The sequence below is a fragment of the Hyposmocoma kahamanoa genome, unplaced genomic scaffold (assembly GCF_003589595.1).
Source record: "Hyposmocoma kahamanoa isolate Upper Pololo Valley unplaced genomic scaffold, ASM358959v1 210, whole genome shotgun sequence".
In the NCBI taxonomy this organism is placed as follows: Eukaryota; Metazoa; Arthropoda; class Insecta; order Lepidoptera; family Cosmopterigidae; genus Hyposmocoma; species Hyposmocoma kahamanoa.
Window position 1 is genome coordinate 4,847,625 of NW_020653731.1, and position 20,886 is coordinate 4,868,510.

The 20,886-nt window shown below is 36.2% G+C and overlaps 1 protein-coding gene across 1 annotated transcript in view; it reads left to right on the top strand.

The window, feature by feature from the left end:
* Positions 1-20,886, top strand: part of LOC113227346 (structural maintenance of chromosomes protein 4) — a 38,145-nt gene that overhangs the window by 8,284 nt on the left and 8,975 nt on the right. The window contains exons 3-20 of the mRNA XM_026460238.1: positions 271-277; positions 1,372-1,493; positions 2,042-2,229; positions 4,450-4,590; positions 5,971-6,139; positions 6,464-6,576; positions 7,503-7,715; positions 8,144-8,266; positions 8,523-8,640; positions 9,595-9,797; positions 10,644-10,828; positions 12,776-12,905; positions 14,117-14,258; positions 15,387-15,515; positions 15,744-15,901; positions 16,703-16,841; positions 19,095-19,274; positions 20,306-20,488. Of these exons, the coding sequence (XP_026316023.1) occupies positions 271-277; positions 1,372-1,493; positions 2,042-2,229; positions 4,450-4,590; positions 5,971-6,139; positions 6,464-6,576; positions 7,503-7,715; positions 8,144-8,266; positions 8,523-8,640; positions 9,595-9,797; positions 10,644-10,828; positions 12,776-12,905; positions 14,117-14,258; positions 15,387-15,515; positions 15,744-15,901; positions 16,703-16,841; positions 19,095-19,274; positions 20,306-20,488 (2,643 nt within the window). The remainder of the gene's footprint in view (positions 1-270; positions 278-1,371; positions 1,494-2,041; positions 2,230-4,449; positions 4,591-5,970; positions 6,140-6,463; positions 6,577-7,502; positions 7,716-8,143; positions 8,267-8,522; positions 8,641-9,594; positions 9,798-10,643; positions 10,829-12,775; positions 12,906-14,116; positions 14,259-15,386; positions 15,516-15,743; positions 15,902-16,702; positions 16,842-19,094; positions 19,275-20,305; positions 20,489-20,886) is intronic.

Genomic DNA, 20,886 nt, shown 5'->3' on the forward strand with positions numbered 1-20,886 from the left:
AACTTTCCTCTTTGACTAACAACGGTGTCAATGGAACATTATACTGCACTCAGAACGAAAAAAGACTCAACTGCTGTATAAAGTACGCGTAGTTGTGCCTTTTTTCGTTACGAGGGCAGTATAAGTCCTAACTATTACGTGCGACGATCTTAAAATCGTCGTAAAAATCTCTTGATCGGCGTGACATCGGCAGGGTATATATTTTTCAGTTGTTAAATGTATAAAATCAACCTTTATACATTTTCAACGTTTTATATTTTAACTTGACAGTTACCAGGTAAAGTACCATGGAGTTTTGACAGTCGAACAGCAGCAGCATTCTTGTGCCGTTTAGTTTGAGAAGTAGTCAGTTTTCTGAATCAAATGTTATTTTATTGAAGTATAATTAATAATTAACAAAGAAGTTGATACTTCATTAAAATTTTAACCTGGTCTCATTCATCGTTCTGACTACACGATCTAAGAAGTTTGGGTCATTGTTTACATTGGAGTCGCTGTAATTTTGACTAGACAATACCAATTGGACTGTTTCAATTGTGATAGTTTTGAGTTCTATATTATTTATTATTGTAATTTAAAACGAAAGAACGTAACGTAGAAGAACGAAAGTCACCGACGTAGCTCAAAGGAGTAACAAGTTGAAGTGGCAGTGGGCAGGCACATAGCTCGTAGAACTGACGGCTATTGGGGCAAAAAGGTTCTCGAATGGAGACCACGAATCAGAAAGCGTTCAATGGGACGGCCCCCTACTAGATGGATGGATGGCAATTTTAATATGTTCAGCAGTGGACGTCGTCCGGCTGATATGATTATGATGATAATTTAGAAATAGAAAATGATATGTAGACAAATAATTTGTTTTGATTAAATGTCTATAAGAGACATTTTTTTGTATTAAGGTGCCTAAAGATTTGCTTTATTTTTTGACGATCGACACGTGCAATCAAACAAAACTAGTAAATGTGTTACCATCAGGTGATAGATATCGTATTTTATGTGTGATCAAACAAAATCGAGTAAATGTGTAAGAAGCAGATGATCGATATCGTATTTTTTGTATGTTGACACGGGTCGATCGTCAAAAAAACAGATCAAATCTGTAGGCACTTTAATTCATACGTTTGTAGCATCCGTTTTTTGGTTATTTATAAGGGTTAAAATCCATTAGCACACATCATGATCACGTCCAAACGCAACGTGTGATTTATGTGGTTTTAACAGCATCATATCACCATGAAATTCCATCCGTTACTCTCATCTCTGGACTGTATTCGCACTTTCCATCAGGCGCGGTGCAGTCATTTTGCCGAGTCACAATAAAAAAAAAAAAAAAGAAGTATGAAGCATGCTGATATGAGGGCCAATCCTAAGTCGATATTATTTTTCAGGGCGAAGTAGAACAAATCGCAATGATGAAGCCTAAAGCACAAACTGAACATGAGTCGGGAATGTTAGAATATTTGGAGGATATTATAGGTACTTCAAGATACAAGGTAGGTACATATATCTAATATTGCATTACATAGCATAAAAATAGTACATTGTAATACTAAACAAATATACTCAATACTACATACAAGCCCGTTGCACCAAGTACCAAGTACTACATACAATACTAAATATATACAATATAATAATAAAGAACTTTTTAAAAGCTTTGCCGATCTTCTCTTGACTTCTTTCTTGTATGAAGGTGCTTTTCCACCGGCTGGGCCAGGCGAGACGACAATTGAAATTTGTATGGCAAAATTTTAATTTCTTTCCTAACGCATCTTCATCGGTAGCACGATATCTCGCGAAATCGTGTTTCTGTTACAGAGTATAATATTTCAATTCTCTTGCCTGGCTCTTTCTCGTCAATCGAGACAATTTTCACAGAATATGCACTAGAAGGAATTGACATTTTGTCGTACATACTTCAGTCATCGTCTCGCCTCGTCGGTGGAAAAGTACCTTGAGAGCTTTTGTCGATGAAACACCTTACATGTTTCTTCTCACGCTTGATCGTTTTTAATTAAATTTTGCTTCTTCCGTCCTACAGGAACCAATAGAACAACTATCCGTGAAAGTAGAGGAGTTAAGTGAGATGCGCAAAGAGAAATTAAACCGAGTTCGTCTCGCCGAACAAGAGAAGCAACAGTTAGAAGGACCCATGAAAGACACCATAGAGCTTATAAATCTGATCAATATTTGGGCTCAAGCCAGAAATAAGCTTTTGCAAAAATATGTGTAAGTCATATTGTTTTACATTTGTTCATTATCATTAGCTCACACGCATCGCATTAACGACGTGAAGATGTGGCTAATATGATTTTGTTTTACAGGTCTTATTTATTTGTATGATTAAAGCTCTAGGAGTTCACACCTACGACTGCATAAAAGTATCACGCTATTTGTTAGCATAGTTTAGGAGAATATGAAAGTAATTTACAGATCTACTAACTATAAGGCCATTCATCACACGACTAATAAGAACAGTGGATTGGTATATAGAATTTATTAATATAAGGAACTCCACTGCTACTAAAACATTTTAGTAGCAGTAGAACTTGTGAAAGTGTTCATCCTGTTTGAAGTACTGCCACCTTACCTACTTCTGCCGCCAAGCAATAATGTGAGCATTACTGTTTGGCGGCAGAAATTGCTGGTGAAATTACAGGCACATGAGACCATCATGAGACCCGTCAACTCATGTCTCAAGGTGACGGGCGCAGTGGCAGTGTCCTTCAGATCGTTGTGGTGTAAAGGTCTGAGTGGCACTGCAATTGTTATAGACAGGTGCGTCGCTCACTACCAAGCGAACGACTTGTTCGTCCCATCATTTGGTATCATATCATAAAAAAAAAATTTAAAAAAAAATATTCTTTGCGCAGTTTCATGCAGTTAAAAATAACCCATCACAAGCGCAGCTGTTTTTTACGATTTAACCTCCACTGGGCTCGCGGTATAGCAAATGAATTTACTTCCATTTTTATTGACATACACTTCCGCAAAGTAACGCCTGAATCTGTTAGTAATTTTATTCTTTATAATTTTCTCACATCAGGTGTCGCGAGATTTTTTTGATACAATTACTATTACTATACAATTACTACAATATAATATAGAGCGATGGAACAAATGATCGAAATTTTAAGGGAAGTGTGTCTTTAAATTTGAAACATCTTTTTTGTTTTTAAACATAATTATATCAATAGTGATTAATTTAGTTGACAGATATAATTCCTCAAGAAAAATTACACTACAGTATATTTCATAAAAAAGATATTCTATTATTATTAAAAAGTAGGCTTTAAAATGTGTCAGTCCTGCAGAAACCTTTTTAATAAACACCATATAATGACGACGTACTCACAATAGACTCAGAGACAAAGAGACTCGTGTTCGGCTGTGGGATGTACATACAGGGATTAAGATTTAGTGACACAAACAAACAAACAGTTAACAAACGAGTTAACGACTCTCACGCACACTAAGAGGAATGTGTAGACATTCAGACATGTGTAGACGCAACGGTACGAACGCACACACTACACATAGAAATGTTTTTATTTCCGTATACCTACCGCCCATTCGTTGTAACGAATATACGGAAAAACTTAGTTAAGTTTATGTTATACTGGAAAGTTTTGTTCTTTAGTGCTTTAAATGTAATAATAATAATAATAATAATAATAAAAAATTTGCACTTTATGAGCGACGTACGGACGGAGACAGTGTTACAAAACGCGGGAAACCTAAAAACCGTCGCCTACCATACCGAACTCGCAACGAGAAATCCCCGATTCTATGAAGATCTGACCCACAAACCTGAAAAGTCTTACAAACAACGGAACGTTGTATACCCGACCAAAACTCCTTATATAGGAATTCAAGTGTAGTAGTTTTTTTATGAAACAATTGTAATTTTGTTTTACTTATTTAGTTCAGGCCACATGACCCATATAATATATACTTTGAGGACTAACATACATACAATATAATAAAACACTATTTCTAACCAATCTAATAACGCACACATAATAATAATAACGCACACACTCACATAGCCCCGCATTAGGGAAACCGTGCTTCGCGGATGCCATGAAAAACCACAAATTACATCCAAACTCACGAGAGAAATAAATGTAGGCCATACAAATATTTCTCCCTCACACTTCGGTCCTCACACTAGGCAAGCCTGAATGGTGAGGTCCCAGACATACGATTTACGTACATTACATATTAGCCTCTAAAAGGAAAAGAAATCGATATAAAAATAAATATGATAAATAGGTATACAATTTAAAAATATGAACAACATTTTCTGCAGTCTTATAAATTAATAAAATCAATAAAATAAAATTCAATGCTGCTACAACATACATTTGATCAAATTTTCAACAAAATCATAAGACAATATAGTTTATTACTATATAGTGTATTGTATCCTAACTTTTTTATTTCCAGACGCGAGGCAAACTTAATTGTAGAAAAGAGACGCCAGGAAATGATTGAGGTAGCCGAAAAATTGGAGGAGATCGACGCGAATTTGGCTAGAATCAGGAACAAATTGCAGGACAAAAAAGGACTGCTCAAAGCTGGGAATAAGTAAGTTTTGTTATTATCGCGTGGGGTCCGAGGCAAAACCCAGTAAGTGAGTGGATTTTCGTAAAACGAGTTATGAAAAGTACAATATAATTAGTGTACTTGTTATGCTCTTTTCGATGGTGGAGTCTAATTAGCAGATTTAGAAATTTAACGCATATACTATTTAGTTATGTACAAACCCGGTATATTATACTCTTAAAAATTACATGAAAAGTACATTATAATGAGTTAGATAACATATTTCACACAAATTCACACACTCATTGGGTTCTGTCTCTGACCCCTCGAATGTTGGCGACTTCGGCGGATGAGTGGTTAACGCATTAGGGATTCACCACATTTGTTCATACGGAATCGCATTAAGCCGGACAGAACTTGAAAAACTTTCATGTCCATGCAACAAAAGCGAAAAAGACGTTGTACGTTTCGTTTCACTATTTTTATTAAAAATTTTAGGTCACTAATATCGCAATGACGTATTACGAACTCGTAATACGTCATTGCGATATACGTCATACGTAATACATCAACTCTCAACGTGTCAAGAAGTATCATCTCTTACAACTGTAAGATGATACGTCTTGAGAGATTGTAATAATTGGCAGATTTGTAATAGTCCTTTGTACGATAGCACAGAAAACGAACAAACTTTTTTGCGTATATATTTTCAAGTCGCGAAATATAAATATGATAACGTAGATTCCAAAATTTGTGTGACATACTCTAAAGTGCCACGGACAAATGAGCAATATTAATACATAATGGGATTCGTACCTGCGTGTGTTTTGCCGATCTGGGGCAACCTCTCAACCAGTTTGCCGTAGCGCCATCTATGAAAAATCTAAACAACTTTTTCTTCACTCAACCAGATAGATACCATTACAGCTGTCAGAGGCTGACAAGAGATGCAATATAGAGCAGGATAGACTCGGGTCCTGTTTGCTTGAAGGAATTTTACTTTGTGTTCGATCTTTGTATTAATAATTATAACAAAGTAACTCACAAAAATTAAGTTAATATTGTGGTAGCAAAATCTCATAATATTAATTTGTAGCAATATTACTATACAGTATTTTTATAGTTTTTACCCGTGTAAAATCTTTCACCAATTTAGGAACATACCAATTCAGGAAACATTTTCTTCTAATTTGGTTGCGGTGTGAACGTCTTCCCAACTTATGCCTGTCCTCATAGTGGAGATAATTAATTTAATAAATTAGATGTTTTATATAAAATAAAACCAGCCGATGTATCGGGTAAGATGGGATAAGGTTAAAACCATAGTTAAAAGGACGACAAGATTAGAAACAATTGTTCAAATATTACAGCCTAATCTAATTTTATTGATAATTTCGTTTTGACAAAAATTTTGTTTCACAGAAAGTACGATGAACTCCGGAAGCAAAAAGACGATTTAACCGAGAAACTTCAAGCGATGAAAAGGAAAACTGTTACCATACAAGCGGATATAACTCAAAGTAATAAGAAAAGGAAAAATTTAGAACAACTCTTGGAACAGGAAAAAGGGAAACTAATTGATTTGGAATTGGTACGTATTAGGAAGCAAGCCTTCCGTTTCGCTTCATTTTGCTTCCGTTCTGTTTGACTTCCAGTGCCAGTAAGTTTTTTAATTACGTGTAATTTGTATTAGTAATTCACTATTGCTTTTTAACATTTTAAGAGACCTTGTATGTAACTTCGCAAAGACATGTGACGTCATCAACATTCATTACCACAACGTGGTTTTAATCGTGGTGCATCCCTAGTAGAACACTCTGTATATTGAAGGAACTGTAATAAATCGAATAAGTATGAATACAGCAAGTTTACAGACGTCCGGACTTCAGTGTCTTTAATCTTTTTTGTTTCGTAGATTCCCGAGAAGAACAAGCGAGAAATAGCAGAATGTGAGAAATTACTTCAAAAGCATATAGAGAATAAAGAAAACTCCGAAAAAGAATTAGAAGCTGTTATGGCGGGAGTTAGGTGAGCCTTTTTGAAATTATTATTTAACGTGTCAATGTTGAGATAAAATGTGATATTATGACGCTACCGTAATAGAAATTCATTAAAAAAACACACTGTAAAAGCGAACCGTAGAGGGACTATAAGGCTTACACCCAGCATTGGGTAAAGTCGGGCTGTGTTGTAGAAGCAAAAGTTCTAAGTCACATTTAAATTTCATGACCATAGTATGGCGTATGTATTTTAAAGAACTTTCTGCTATTATGTACACGAAATATATGTATAATATATATAATAATGTCCAAAATCGACGAGAGCCCCATCATTTCGGAAACGTAGAACTAATTTGTGTATAAGTTTAATTTTGATACCTTAAGGCCCGACGCCCATAGGCGGGTCGGTATGGCAAGGGATACTTCGTCATCCCTACATGGAAGCGCACACTGACGGCAAATATGCAGCAATATCCTTAGGCATGCTAAAGTGTACTGTCGCGGTATCGTGCTCGCCCCTAACCTCTATTCAGATCAATCTTAAAAGCCTGCCGAAGCATCCCAACGGCTACCGAGGCATTCCCGAAGCTGCCGGCTCGGTATCCCTAAACTTACCGCAACTTTGATATCATTGAAATTTCAACTATAATGTCATAACGTTGAGATATATTACTATTCTAAACTTACTATATACTTAAAAATCCTCTGCCGTGCCGTCCCGTCAGTGGGCACCAGGCCTTACTCTGTTTACCTGTTTCATTTCATAGAATATCTTTCCCATGTATTCATTTCGTCGAAATAAAATTTATTTATTAAAATCTACATTTGACGCATATAGTTTGATTTTAAGTTTGTATAATTGGTAACTTTTAATGGCCAATTCGTGCTATTCTGCGAAATGAAATAATTCATTAAGCTGTTTTGGGAATTGAAATTATTAAATATATTTTACAGATCAAAAACACAAGGTCTTCAAGAACAGAAGGACCGTATTCAAGCCAGGCTAATGGACTTTAAGAGGACAGTTGAAGAAGCGAAAAAAGATTATAACTTGGCTGAATCGCAACTTAAAATTTACTTAAGTGTCGAAACAAAGGAAACTGAGAAGTTGCGGAAGATGAAGGAAGCTTACGAAAAAGCGGCGCAGGATTTGATATCAAAGAAAACGTAAGTATTACTTTACTATTATGAAGTTATCAACGATATCGTTGGGGATAGTGCAATTTCGTGTAACTAGCGTTTGATTAAGTTTCCATTTTGGTAATTTAGTGACCAAATCAAATATAGTAAATGTCGTGGCAACGTGGTGATTTACGGGAATCTATTGTTATCAGTCCATAGACAACATAAATTAATGTTTGCTGTGCAAAAATAAAAGTCGTAACTATTGAAATACCAAAGTAATAACGTTAAATACCTTTTTTGTAGTAATTTAGTTTAGTGCATTTAGCTTAGTTAGTTTAGTTTAGTGCTTTTTACCAATACTACATACGCAGATTTGCACTATTCCCGACGATATATCAACGAGATAAGGATGGAGTGTTTATGAATTTTATTTAATTTATTATGGTAACTTTAATTCAATTTGATTGCAGTCTGCAAGAAGAATTGGAGTCGTCAGTACCAACGAACGAGAGACAATTGAATGAATTACAATCTCGACTACAAGCCATAAAGAGAGAAGAGTCTAGCGTTTCTTCTGATTCAAGATCCTTGAGGTAACTGACAGGTTATGTATATATATACAGGAATTTTTAAGAACTACTGTTTTTTAAAAACAACACTGATATGAAAGGTGTAAAAGTAACTTATTGAATAAAAACGCACTATGAAATTTAAATCCCACCAATCACAATTGTATTTCATCAACTGAAATGCAGCTCGAAATTCAAATTGACCAATAACATTCCATGTTCAGAGATAATAGAGCAGTTTAAAATTTGTAATGCATTTTTAACCAATGTTGATGTACAGAGCGCAACTAGAAGAATCGAGACAAGCGATGAGTGCTAACAAATCCCGTGGAAGAGTACTCGATGCTCTTATGAAGGAGAAACGGAATGGAAACATACCCGGCATTTTTGGAAGATTGGTATGTCCTTAATTTAAATTATAAAATAGTAGCCGCTTTCTAATCAAATAAATATTAGACAACGTCGCATACGTTGCTTTGATTCCAAAGTAAATAACTAAAGCACATGTGTTATGGGAATCGGAAACAACGACGGTATCACAAACACCCAGACCCGAGACAATATAGAAAAGTAAGTTTTCTACAGTGACACGACTGGGGATCGAACACGGGACCTCAGAGACGGCGACACCATGAACACCGGTGTGCAAGGCACTCGATCCCTGAGGCCGTCAGTCAGTATTTACTATGTTTTGAAAGCGAAGTTTTATATTACATGGCTATCTCTAAAGTCGCGCTATGCAGTCCGATGTATCATTGCCGCTGTCTGCCTTTTAAAAAAATATAATTTAATGTTAAGAAGCTAAGTTACACATTGCATGACCCGTGGCAAGATGCTGACGACAGAATGCAACTCGCAGTTTTACTCTTTTGTTATTTTGCATTCAAAGAAATGTAAACTTTGTTTTGTAGAGAATATATTTTATATTTAATTACATTTGCAAAATACGCGCGATGCCGCTCGCTGAATATTCCATTTCGTTTTTGTTTTAAGAAATGTAATCTTATAGGAAATAAAGTTTATGTTGCATTGCATGTTTTAATGCAGCGCGTTGCGTCGTTGCTTCATTGTGGGACGACACTTACACTGGTACTTATAATACTTGCAGAGACTACCGGTACTTACAATACTTACAAACTTACTGATTTGTGATCAAAACAATTTGTGTGATTCTCTGGCATACTTAGTGATGGTTTGATTTAGGGCTTTTATATATTCCGAGTGGCAGTGACGCGCCTGCTCAAAACTTCTTTTCCTTTACATCACGTTAAAACATGTGAGAAGGAGACATCATGAGTCGCCGTTTCTGTCTCTGTATAAAATGTAACTCTGAGTTTTGTATATATTTTTAGGGAGATTTAGGAGGTATAGATACAAAATATGACGTCGCAATATCGACGTGTTGCGGCGCTCTAGACAACATTGTAGTGGACACAGTGGAAACTGCCCAAGCATGCGTGGAACATCTAAAACGTCATGACATAGGGCGCGCTACCTTCATAGCTCTGAATAAACAAGAGCACTTGAAACAGCAATATGAAATGCGGATTACTTAGTAAGTTTATTTTTTTATAACATCAAGTGACGGCACGTAACAAGTCGTGTGCCTGATGGTAAGCTAGACGCCTGTTCATAACAGTTACAGTGCCACTCAGAGCGTTAAATTGCAAAGATCTGAGGGGCAACACCACTCCGCCCTTCACCCTGAGACGACAAGTCCCTTGTGCTTGTAATTTCACCAGCACCCTTACCCTTCAAAACCGGAACACAGTAATTTTCACATTACTGCTTGGCGGCAGAAATAGGTAAGGTGGCAGTACTACCCTGGACGAACTCTTTCACAAGGAGCTCTACTGCTACTAAAGTTGTAGTATCTTAGTATCTTCAACGTGAAAATCGTTATCTCAAACATCTTAAATTGCACATTTGATTGCAAGTTCGGAAAATGAAATTCGACTGATAACAATGAAAGCGTGCCTTAAATTATCATAGTATGAATTATTGTCTGCCTGTATATACTTACACTGGTCACAAGCCTTCTTTAAGGAAATGATACTAGTCGTAAGTGTGCGTTCGTGCGTGGTATACCCTCGCTTAGAAGATGCATGTTCATTTGGAAGTGAATAAATAAATACCAGACCTGGCATTCACATACTGTCTTCTTTATTGCGGGGTACGCTACGATGGCCGTTTTCACGTTTGTCCGCTCATCAAGTTTCGTATTAATTCATAACTACGTTGAAGGAGCTAATTGATGTGCATTGTTGTCAATAGTGACGTGCAGTAAAATTTATGGATGTATAATTTTACGACACAGCTCAGCATTTGGTTTTCGAAATTCGAAATTTTAACAAAGAAATCTAATACGTACTAATTTAAAACATACTTTTTTTCATTTCAGTCCTGAAAACGTACCCCGCCTCTTCGACCTGGTAAAAATAAAAGATGAAAGGGTATTACCAGCTTTCTACTTTGCATTAAGAGATACTCTGGTAGCGAACGACCTGGACCAAGCCTCCAGGATCGCTTATGGAGCTACAAGATACAGGGTGGTCACGTTGAAAGGAGACGTAATTGAAATTGCAGGTGAGTAACTTTGTATCACAGAGGAGGTACAATAAATAAATCATCGTCTTACTTAAGAGCCAGGCTCTTATCGGTATAGCGTCCTCCTCTTCGATAAATAAATATTAAATATTAGACAACGTCACATATGTTTTGCTTTGATCCCAAAGTAACTAAAGCATTTGTGTTATGGATTTTTTTTTATACAAATGTAAGTGCACATTTGACCTCCATCTCACCCGATGGAAAGAGACAATGAGGTCGACAAGTAAATAATGCCTATTTACTCTCGCCTTGAAAAGGTCCAAGTTATAACGTTCATGTAACAAGTCTGCTGGCAGGGAATTCTACTCCAAAGCCGTTCGCCATATAAATGTGGAAGCGTAACGTTTCGTGCGGATCTTAGGAATATCCACAGCATAGGAATGGAACCCAACGTCTAGTCCCCCTGTGATGGAAAGGCGGAATTAAATCTTGTAATTCCATCGCACACTCTCCGTGATATATACTGTAAAATACCGATAAGCAGTTAACTTTATGGCGGTGTTCAAGGCTGCAGTTTCGTTTCCACTAATTTCGGAATTCCGAGATCTCAAGATCGAAAGATAAAATCGGAAACAACGGCGGTACCACAAACACTCAAACCCGAGACAATATAGATAAGGTGGTTTCTACATTGACCCGTCCGGGAATCTAACCCAGTACCTCAGAGATGGCGACGAGACGCCATAAAAACCGGTGTGCAAATGGCTTATTTGAACACGTAGGTCATCAATATTGCATACAATAGAGTAGCAATGACAGATTATTCCATTTCCTAACTAAGGCTGTTTGATCTATCGATAATAAATTTCAAGCTTGTTATTCAGTCATTGATTCGATTTTTGTAAATTTTTCTGAGAATATAGAATTTATTTAATGAGATTTTTTTTGCGAAATAACTCCACTAGTTTTGTTATGATTATGAACACAAAGATCGAACGTACAGAAAAAAATTCGTCGACCCGGTGGGACTTAAACCCACGACCATGCTGCACCGTAACATTGCTCTAATAATCTGAGCCACGAGTCCAGGTACCGAGTCGTCGAAATTCTTCTATATGTTTTTGTTATAGATCTTTATACTGACTTTCGGCGTTCGTCGCCACTAGTGACATCTAGTGGGAGATTTTTGAATAATTTATTTTAATTTGCTCCCGAAAGACGTAAGCTCTTTTTTTTTTAAAACTCGCACAGTATGCAGTACTTTTTATAAGAGACATTTATTTCCTGTTCTAATAACGGAATTCCCTAATCCTTGTAACCGCGTTTAATAACCTTCTCGAGTGCTGCAGACATCTTTTAGATAAAGCATATTTATGGCCCTCTTAGTAAAAAATAATAATAATATAAAAGTGCAATGATATCTATGTAATAATAAATTGAAGTTTTTGTAAAAGCGCGATTGAATTTGTTTATAGTGTTTTGTGAGACCGCAGACTGCCACGCAAATACTCAAGGATATCCAGATTTCCAGAGGTCTGTGGACTGACGGTTAAACACTGAATTAAATTTTAAAATCAATTATACTGTTGAAGAATGGTATAAATAGATATTACCCCTGCACAGTGACATTTGCAACACATATGTATAATAACATATGTATTTATCAAGTTTAAAATTATGGAAAAAAGTGGACAGCCAATATTGTTGTTTTTAACACGTTCTGATGTCTATTAAACCTTAAGACGGCGCTACTTATTCACTAAAATTGTCGAGAAAATGATAGTTAACTGTCTTATGGCTGCAGGCAGTAAATATATTTCGATATCACACGAAGCTTGTATAATTAATTAGTTTGTATATTTATTTTATTATAACGTGTATCTTTTGTTAAATCTGAACAGGATGCTCATCAATAAGTAATAGATAATAGTAGCTATTTTCAACGCAATTAAATAATTAACTGTTCTACTAATAACTGTTCAGGTTCAATGACTGGCGGCGGAAAAACAACAATGCGCGGCCGAATGTCGAGTTCGGTGCAGCAAGACACTAGCGAGCAAGACCCCGCGGCTGTACAGGCCAATGAAAGGAAGTTGGCGGCTTTAGAACAGAGGTATGTATCATGAAGATTTGTGTGTGTAATGATACCAAATGACGGGACGAACAAGTCGTCTTACCTGGTGGTAAGCGATGTACATGGCAGTGCCACTCAGAGAACTTTACGTCGCAAAGATTTGAGCATCACTGACACTGCAGTCGTCACCTTGAGACATAACGTTGATAAGTCCCATGTGCATGTAATATCACCAGCACTCTTACCCTTCAAAACCGGAACACGGTAATGCTCTATTGCTTAGCGGGAGAAATTGGTAATGTGGCTGTACTTGCCTGGGCGAACTCTTTCACAGGTTCTACTGATGCTGAAACAATTTCATTAGCCCACAGGTGAAGCATTTTGGGCGTTACTTCAAGAGATCCCGTGTTAGATTTCCGGTTAAGTCAAAATAGGAAACAATTAGAGAACCAATCTCGCATCAAAATCTTGATCCCGCAAGCTTGCGGGATTAATGCGGGGCTGTAAAAAAATCATATTTTTTGTTCTAAATAGTTATGTTCGTGCATTTATGAAGTGTTGTATGCAATAAAAGACAATTAGATTGAAAAAAATATTCCTCATTACTTTTATAACGTAACTTATTTGATAATATTTCCGAAGAGATGACAAAGTATTTTAAGCGGGATCTTATTTTTTGTCCGGCCATGAAATATACTAAATTAGTATTCAGTATAGGCCATACGCTTCACGGCAAAACAACATTACGAGTTCCAGGATAAAATTGATTTTCGCCTGTTAATGAACGACGTCTGGGTAGCGATGAAAGAGACTCAGTCTTTTAAGGCGTTTTATAACGACTCGACTCCATTTTACAGGACTCGACTCTAAAATTAAGACTAAAGGTTCGAGTTTTTATAAATAAGACTCATACTAAAAGACTTAATTGACTTGAACGACTCGAGTTGTTTGCAATGGACTTATACCTACCACTGGCTACCTTATTAGTTAGTTTTTTTTTTTTTGTTAGTTAGATGGACATTTTATTTCGATGTTAAAGACGTTAGTATCGTAGCTACACACTAACAGGGTACATGTGATGTAAATTTTATTATATACTTTACATGTTATTAATTGTAATCATAAAATATTGCACACCCGGTATGAACTGTTGTACTCAAACTACGCGTAACATCTTTTTTACCAGTTCAAACAATAGATATTTCTGATTTTGATGTTTGTTAATGAATAAATACTGAAATACATTACAGGCTCACAGAACTGCGCAGTGAGCAAGCGGGCCTAGAAGATCAAATAGTTACACTTCAAAGACAAACTCGGGAAGGGAAAACGACACTGCATAAACTCAACGTCGAACTCCGGAGCTTGACTGAGCAAGTGCCTGTTTTGGAGGTAATTATTGAATGTTTTCTTCTGTGACACCCTCGAGAATAAGACGAGAATTGTACAGTTCAAGTCAAATATGTAAAAGTTGGCAAGTTAAAGATACTGATTGTAATGAATATTATGATATTCAGACACAAAACATCATAATATTCAGTGCAATCAGTATTATTAGAAATTATAAAGCGACATCTCTTCTCAACCTGTGGTAGCTGTGAAGGTACCTGGTTGAGCGAAGAAAAACTTTCATAGATTGCGCTACTGCAAAAAATCCATTAAAACCAAAAACAATTATCTGTAACAAACGCATTCAGATAGAAAGATTCGTAAGGTCTGACTCGATCTATAGCTCAGTTGGTAGAGCTGTCGCCCTGTTTAGGCACTGACGCAAGTTCGAGTTCTGTCAGATCGAAGGAATTTTTTTTTTGTTTTATCTTTGTATTAGTAATTAAGTTAAAGAATTAAGTTTTACGGCGTCGACGACTTTGCTCGTTTCGTTTTCATGTGGCGTTACCATTGTCCCTTTTTTCTACAAAACACGCTCCGAGTACACATGTACACGTGAAAGATCGATGCCACACAGGCGCTGCCGTTGCAACGCCATGATTTCGACGCACCGAGTGCCACACGTGCTCGTGTGCAACGTAACGTTGCATAAATACGCACTGCAGCACTCCTCCCCGTTTTGACTTCTGGCCCTTTGTCCGATGAACACGCGTTTCGTCGCCGTGCGCGGTTTTAACGTACCATTTGGCATGTAGTTCTAACTCATGTGGGAAGCGGTGGTTGCAGAATCAAAAAAAATCTTTTATGGAATACTTATACATTTATTTAATACCTATTAAATTTATTTCGTCGAAAACACTAAAACACTTTACAGTCCTGAGCTCCATCATATTCTATCCTAACAACCAATCACTGTACAGTAAAAATTATATTATGTTGTCTCTTTCACGCGTCGCGCTCACATCATTAGCTCACATTCCATTCCTACATTTATACCTATATAGTACAACGAAGCGTCACCGCTGAGGTGTCACGTCTAACATTAATGAACAAATGTTGCTTTGTGTGAAAAAACTAAATAGTTTCATTTCCAATAGCAGATATTGGATATAATTTTATATAATTTTTCAGAACCAAATAACGCAACAAGAGCAACGCGCAGCGGCAAGCAAGGTCGACCCACAGCAGAAAGCAAACATGGAAGCAACGCTGAAAGAGGCTGAAGAGAAGTTGGACAAAGCCAAGCATGATGCTGGAGAGGTACAGTGATGCATAATAAAATATATTTAACTAAATTATAAAGTTATTATTATTGATACAAAAGTCTGGACTCGTACCAGCGCCTGTTGCCTCAACGGGGCTACTATGAATATAATGGTGGTAAAAACGTAATGAAATCTAACAAAAATAAATTGTTAAATCATAACGTGCTGATGACAACAAACTTTAAAAAAAACAACTAACAGTTTCTTGCCTTTGCCTTTTTAGGTAGAAAAAGAAGTACGCGGCGTTGACGCCCAAATAGCAGCCGTAGCCGGCGGCAAAGTCAAGGACCTGCAAAAAATAGTTGACGAACTCACAAAGAAGATCAACAAAGTCTCTACAGAGATAACCAAGCTCAAAGTTGCTATTAACACTAGTGTTCGGTAAGTATATATTATTCATCCTCATCCAGTGTCCACAGAGCAAATCGTTGGGCCACTGAGGTCATCTATGGTCGTATTAAACTTTACTTAACTTTATGGCACTTGCAGTAAGAACTGACTAAATGCTCTTAACTATACTGTGCCATGACGCAGGTGAAAGGATGTTAAGTATCACCGCTGCGCCATGGTGGTATAAGGTAGAAATAATTGAGTCTTTGGTTTGGTTATTTATACTTATTTGGTACGAGCGTCTTTATGCTGACTTATAGTGTATGGTCGTTAGTTTTGCTTGCACTAAGACGTGCCTGAATATCGGAAGAGGGTTTGACAGTATGGCACGTCTGGTGACGGCAACTGTAAAAATTAGTGTCCAAAGGCGATCTTATTTCTTATTAAGCGATTTACAATTTCAAAAAACATCGAAATCCATGGGTTCGCCGAGGACCGAACCCGGGACGTCAGAGATGGCGACACCATGAAAACCGGTGTGCAGGTCACTCGACCACGGAAGTTGTCGAAAGCCTTACTTTCTTTGTGTTCCAATAATAATAGTGATAACAAAATTTTTTGCTGTAATTATTAATACAAAGATTGAACACAAAGAAAAATTCCGACAGATTCGAATCTGCGACCTCGGGAATACCATCCCCTCGCTCTTCCAACTGAGCTACAGGTCGAGTTAGCATGTCGACAAAATTCTCCTGTGTCTGTTATAGATTTTTGTATTGAGTTTTTTCGGCTTTGGACGCTGTCGTATAAAAAATCAATAATATAATAATATTATAATTTTACTCTAAAAAGGAATGCAAAAAAATCAAAAGACACAATCAACCAAATGGACACGGATCTCCGAAACACACAGCAGAACTTGGAAAGCTTAAATGAGCAGAAAAAACAACTCACTTTGGACACAGCTCAACACCAGAAACTCATTGAAGAGGTAACGCGTATTAAATAGTTATTACTAATAAGCAAAGTATATTTATCTAAACTTAAAGGAAGTAATACATACCCACGTAAACCTCCCTCTGAAATTGATATCTATTGTCTATACTATAAGGGTTTAGGTAATTAACTACACTCCGTCCAACCATTTATTTAATTTTTGACAGCTCGAATTCTCATCAGTTAGTGATGCCCTAATGCGTTTCCGATTCGATTTTTTTATGACAATCGAATTTATTTATGAAGAAGTTTTAGTCGTGAACGTGAGCGGGTTCAAAAAAGAAGATATTGTCTGATTGGCATCGTGATGTTGCGTTTGATAATTTGTGTACTCAAGAATTAATAATTAATGTTAATGAGGTTTCAAGTGATGATTCCAGTTCATATGGAGAAGAATCCGACGATACATTATAATAAACAATAAGGATTTATTATAATTTATTTAATTTCATATTTATTATTATTAGGCAGGTAACAGAATTTATCAACTTGAATAATCATCATTACATAAGCTGTTGGCTCGATAAACATCGGAGCTAAAGAGCACGTCGCTTCACAAAAATAAAAGAGTCCAGGAAGTGTTGCCTTTTTTGTCTATGGTTGTATGTCAATAATTATGGAACTTTGGAGGCATGCATATGTCAAAACTTTAACAAACGGGTAGACGGAGTATTAAGTAACAAACTTCGGTTGTCACTTGCAAGCAAAGCAAACGTAGTTGTAATGTAGTCAGGTTAACCGGTAAAATAAAATATTTAGGTAGGGAGTTTCAAACGTAATATTACTGCCGTACTCTCATTTTGTCGTACGTTGTGCTGCTGTGTATCGTTTTAAAGTTTGTGGTGAAAACCTTAAAAATCATATATTTTGATAAGAGGATAACTCTATGGCATTGATGTTTTTGGATTTTCCAATCCTAAGTATTGGATGTCCATCCGTGTTCATGAAAATGAACACTTTGCGTTCTACTAACATAGTTGTAAGAACTTACTAACATCATAAGGACATGTAACTGTACCTACTGTCTGAAATAAAATTGTTTCATTTTATTTCATTTCAAAGAGCAAGAGACGCGAAGATTATGTTATACACTCTTCTTGGCGAGGAAACCGCCTTCCAAACGACTAGTACTCAAGTGTAATTTGCCTACATATACCGTGTCAAACCAATAGACTGTAATATCAAAAACAGCATTTTGAAAAAATACAGCGGAAAGCATTTTTGTGATTTTGTCATTTTTCAGGTTAACAACTTCAAACTTTAGCTTTAACCTTGTAAAACCCCAAAATCAAAAATGTACGTAATGTGCGACGTGATTCATACCCAGACAATATTATTCCTATGATCACATAAACGCCCAGTGTACATTATAATGAAAATATAGTATTTAAATTTAGCGCTATAAAGGGTTATTTTTAAAATTCTAACAACTTTGCAAGACTAGATAACTAACATCATAAATAATAACTTTTGGTCCACGACGTTTGACAAAACAATAAATTGACCAAAAATTAAGTTTAAAATTTTTGTCCGATGTGTAGTAAGGCAGCCAATTCAAACGTGCAAGCGTTCCCCAAGGGCTCCTATCCCCGTCATGCGTTTTCACAGAGTTAACACCGTTTCGAGCGATCTATTTAGATGTTTTTATTTTTGTATGAAAGTAAAATCAGATGAATTACTAAAAGTCATGGAACAAAACTTGTTGTTAAGTTAGTAATATATAGTCCTGCAAGGTCGTTAGTGTTTTACAAATAACACTGTATATTCTATAAAGTCAATGACGAACATAGACTGTCTAGAAAAGCTTGGACCTGAAGCATGTAAATTATATACATTTTATTGTGCGTTTTGCGCTTTTTTCATTGTAATTTGCTGGGTCTAGAGGATTAAACGGCAACACTAAACAGTGAAAATATTGACACCAACCTTACGCGGTTTTATTGGTCTGATATATACATATATAACAAGCACATAGAAAAATTCGTGAGGTCCGCTGGAACGTTCCGTGGCTTAGTTGGCAAAGCGTTTGACACGGTTTGCTAGAAGACATCGGTTCGATTTCGGCCGGATCGAAGGAATTTTTTCTAAGTGGTCGATCTTTGTTATTAATAATTATAACAAACTAGTGGACCAATTTCACAAAATGTAATTGAATATCATGGTAGTAAAACATTATGACATTCAATAAAAACTTGAAAATTTCAATGGTCTGATATATATTGAATTAAATTAAAAATATTTTTTGAAGCTCGAAGAAGGAATAAACGAAGGTGCAGACGAGTTCACAGATTTAAGGGCGGAAATAGCCAGACTGCAAGACAAGGAGGACCAGATAAAAAGCGAACGCGTCGACGCACAAAACGTTTACAACTCTAAGGAAAAGAATTTAAATGATGCTCAAGCCAGTAAACCTTCGTGGGAAAATGAGGTAAGTAGTAATATACGACCTACTCTTTCACACAGGTCTCCTCCGTTGGTAGTTTATGGTAGCCAAAGAGTCTTATACATTCGATATTAAATTTCCCTCGGGTTGTCTCCTTTTAACGTGGAAATAAGTGTTAATTCATGCCCTTGGTAATAAAGCCAAATGTTATCATATGTCAAAAATGATTATATCACATGGAAGTCATACACATAATACAGACTACATGAAATAAATTATGCTTATATGAAGAAATTTTATGACTATAATTTTTGTCAGAGCAAGCGAGACTAAATCTCGCAAGATAACACAAGCTCTGATTGGCCGAGAGCACCCGAGGCGCATTGACTGGACAGGTTAGGTGTGGGAGACACCGTACCGACATGATTCCGATTCGCATTCAGATTAAGATTTAAGCTTGTAAGTCATAAGTTTCATGTACGAGTATCCAACAAACTAGGTAAAAGTTTACCGAGTTCGATAAAACAAGATTGCAATTTAATAAGTTTTAATCTTTAAGAATAAAAAAGTTATCGACTAATTTCGTTCGTACAAACTTGAAACTTTTCTCGTGAATAGTTATCATTTTGTAGAATGGCCTTGTTACACCAACTGTGCGAATTAATAAAAATACTTATGGCGCACCATACCTGGTGTAATGTGCTCAGCTTAGCGTGCATCTAGTAGGAGGTATTAAGACACTATTTTTGAATTTCTAAACATTTTCTCAAAAATATGATGACTAGAAAATTTCGACCGATTCTTGTAATAGTGACAATTTAATGTCGAAATTTTGAGAATTTTTCAAAAACGGCACGGAAGTTCTTATTCATCACACTTACACGTAAATAGTGCCCACATTATGCCCCAAATAAAAACATCGAGCCTTTTTTCTTTAAATAATTCGATTTCAATAAACCTTGCCAAATAGATGTGATTCCACAAACTTTTGATGTTTTTTTTATACAAAAGTTACAATTACAAATTAGTAGAAAAGGTATATAAAGTGATTTTTAATTGATTTATTTTGCCTACAGTTACTTGCTTTACATTTGGAAGAGCCAGGTTACGATAATTTGCCTGGTTACGTTATACACGAGCCCCTGCGAACGTTGACAAACGATGAACTGGAAGAATTCACTCTGGATGAAATTAGGAACATAGCGGCTGCGCACAGAGCTCGTTTTGGTGAACAGAAACCTAATTACAGGACTATTCAGGTGAGATGTAAATAAACTTAGCCTTTATGCCTGGTTTACACGTATTAAGTGATGAAGTAGAGAAACAAAAACAGCTCTGATGGCGGAAGTTTTTCATAGTACAGAGTTCAAGACGGAACATTATTTTTAAATTTACTGGTGTTTTTTTGATGTGTTGTAAGCCATGAATAAATATTTTTCTATTCTATACTTCTAAGTAATTAAAGAAGTTTTAACTTAATTTTAAGTAATCTAACGTTTACACGTGGTTTAGTTAGCTATAAGTTCTTTGAAAGTTTTTAACCCATTAATTGATTCAAATTTAAGGCACGTCAACCGGCAAATGCGCGGGGCGCGGGAGGGTGGTGGGCTATTTTGTGAAAAAATAGTTTTGATTCTAATCTATTTATCCGTCCATG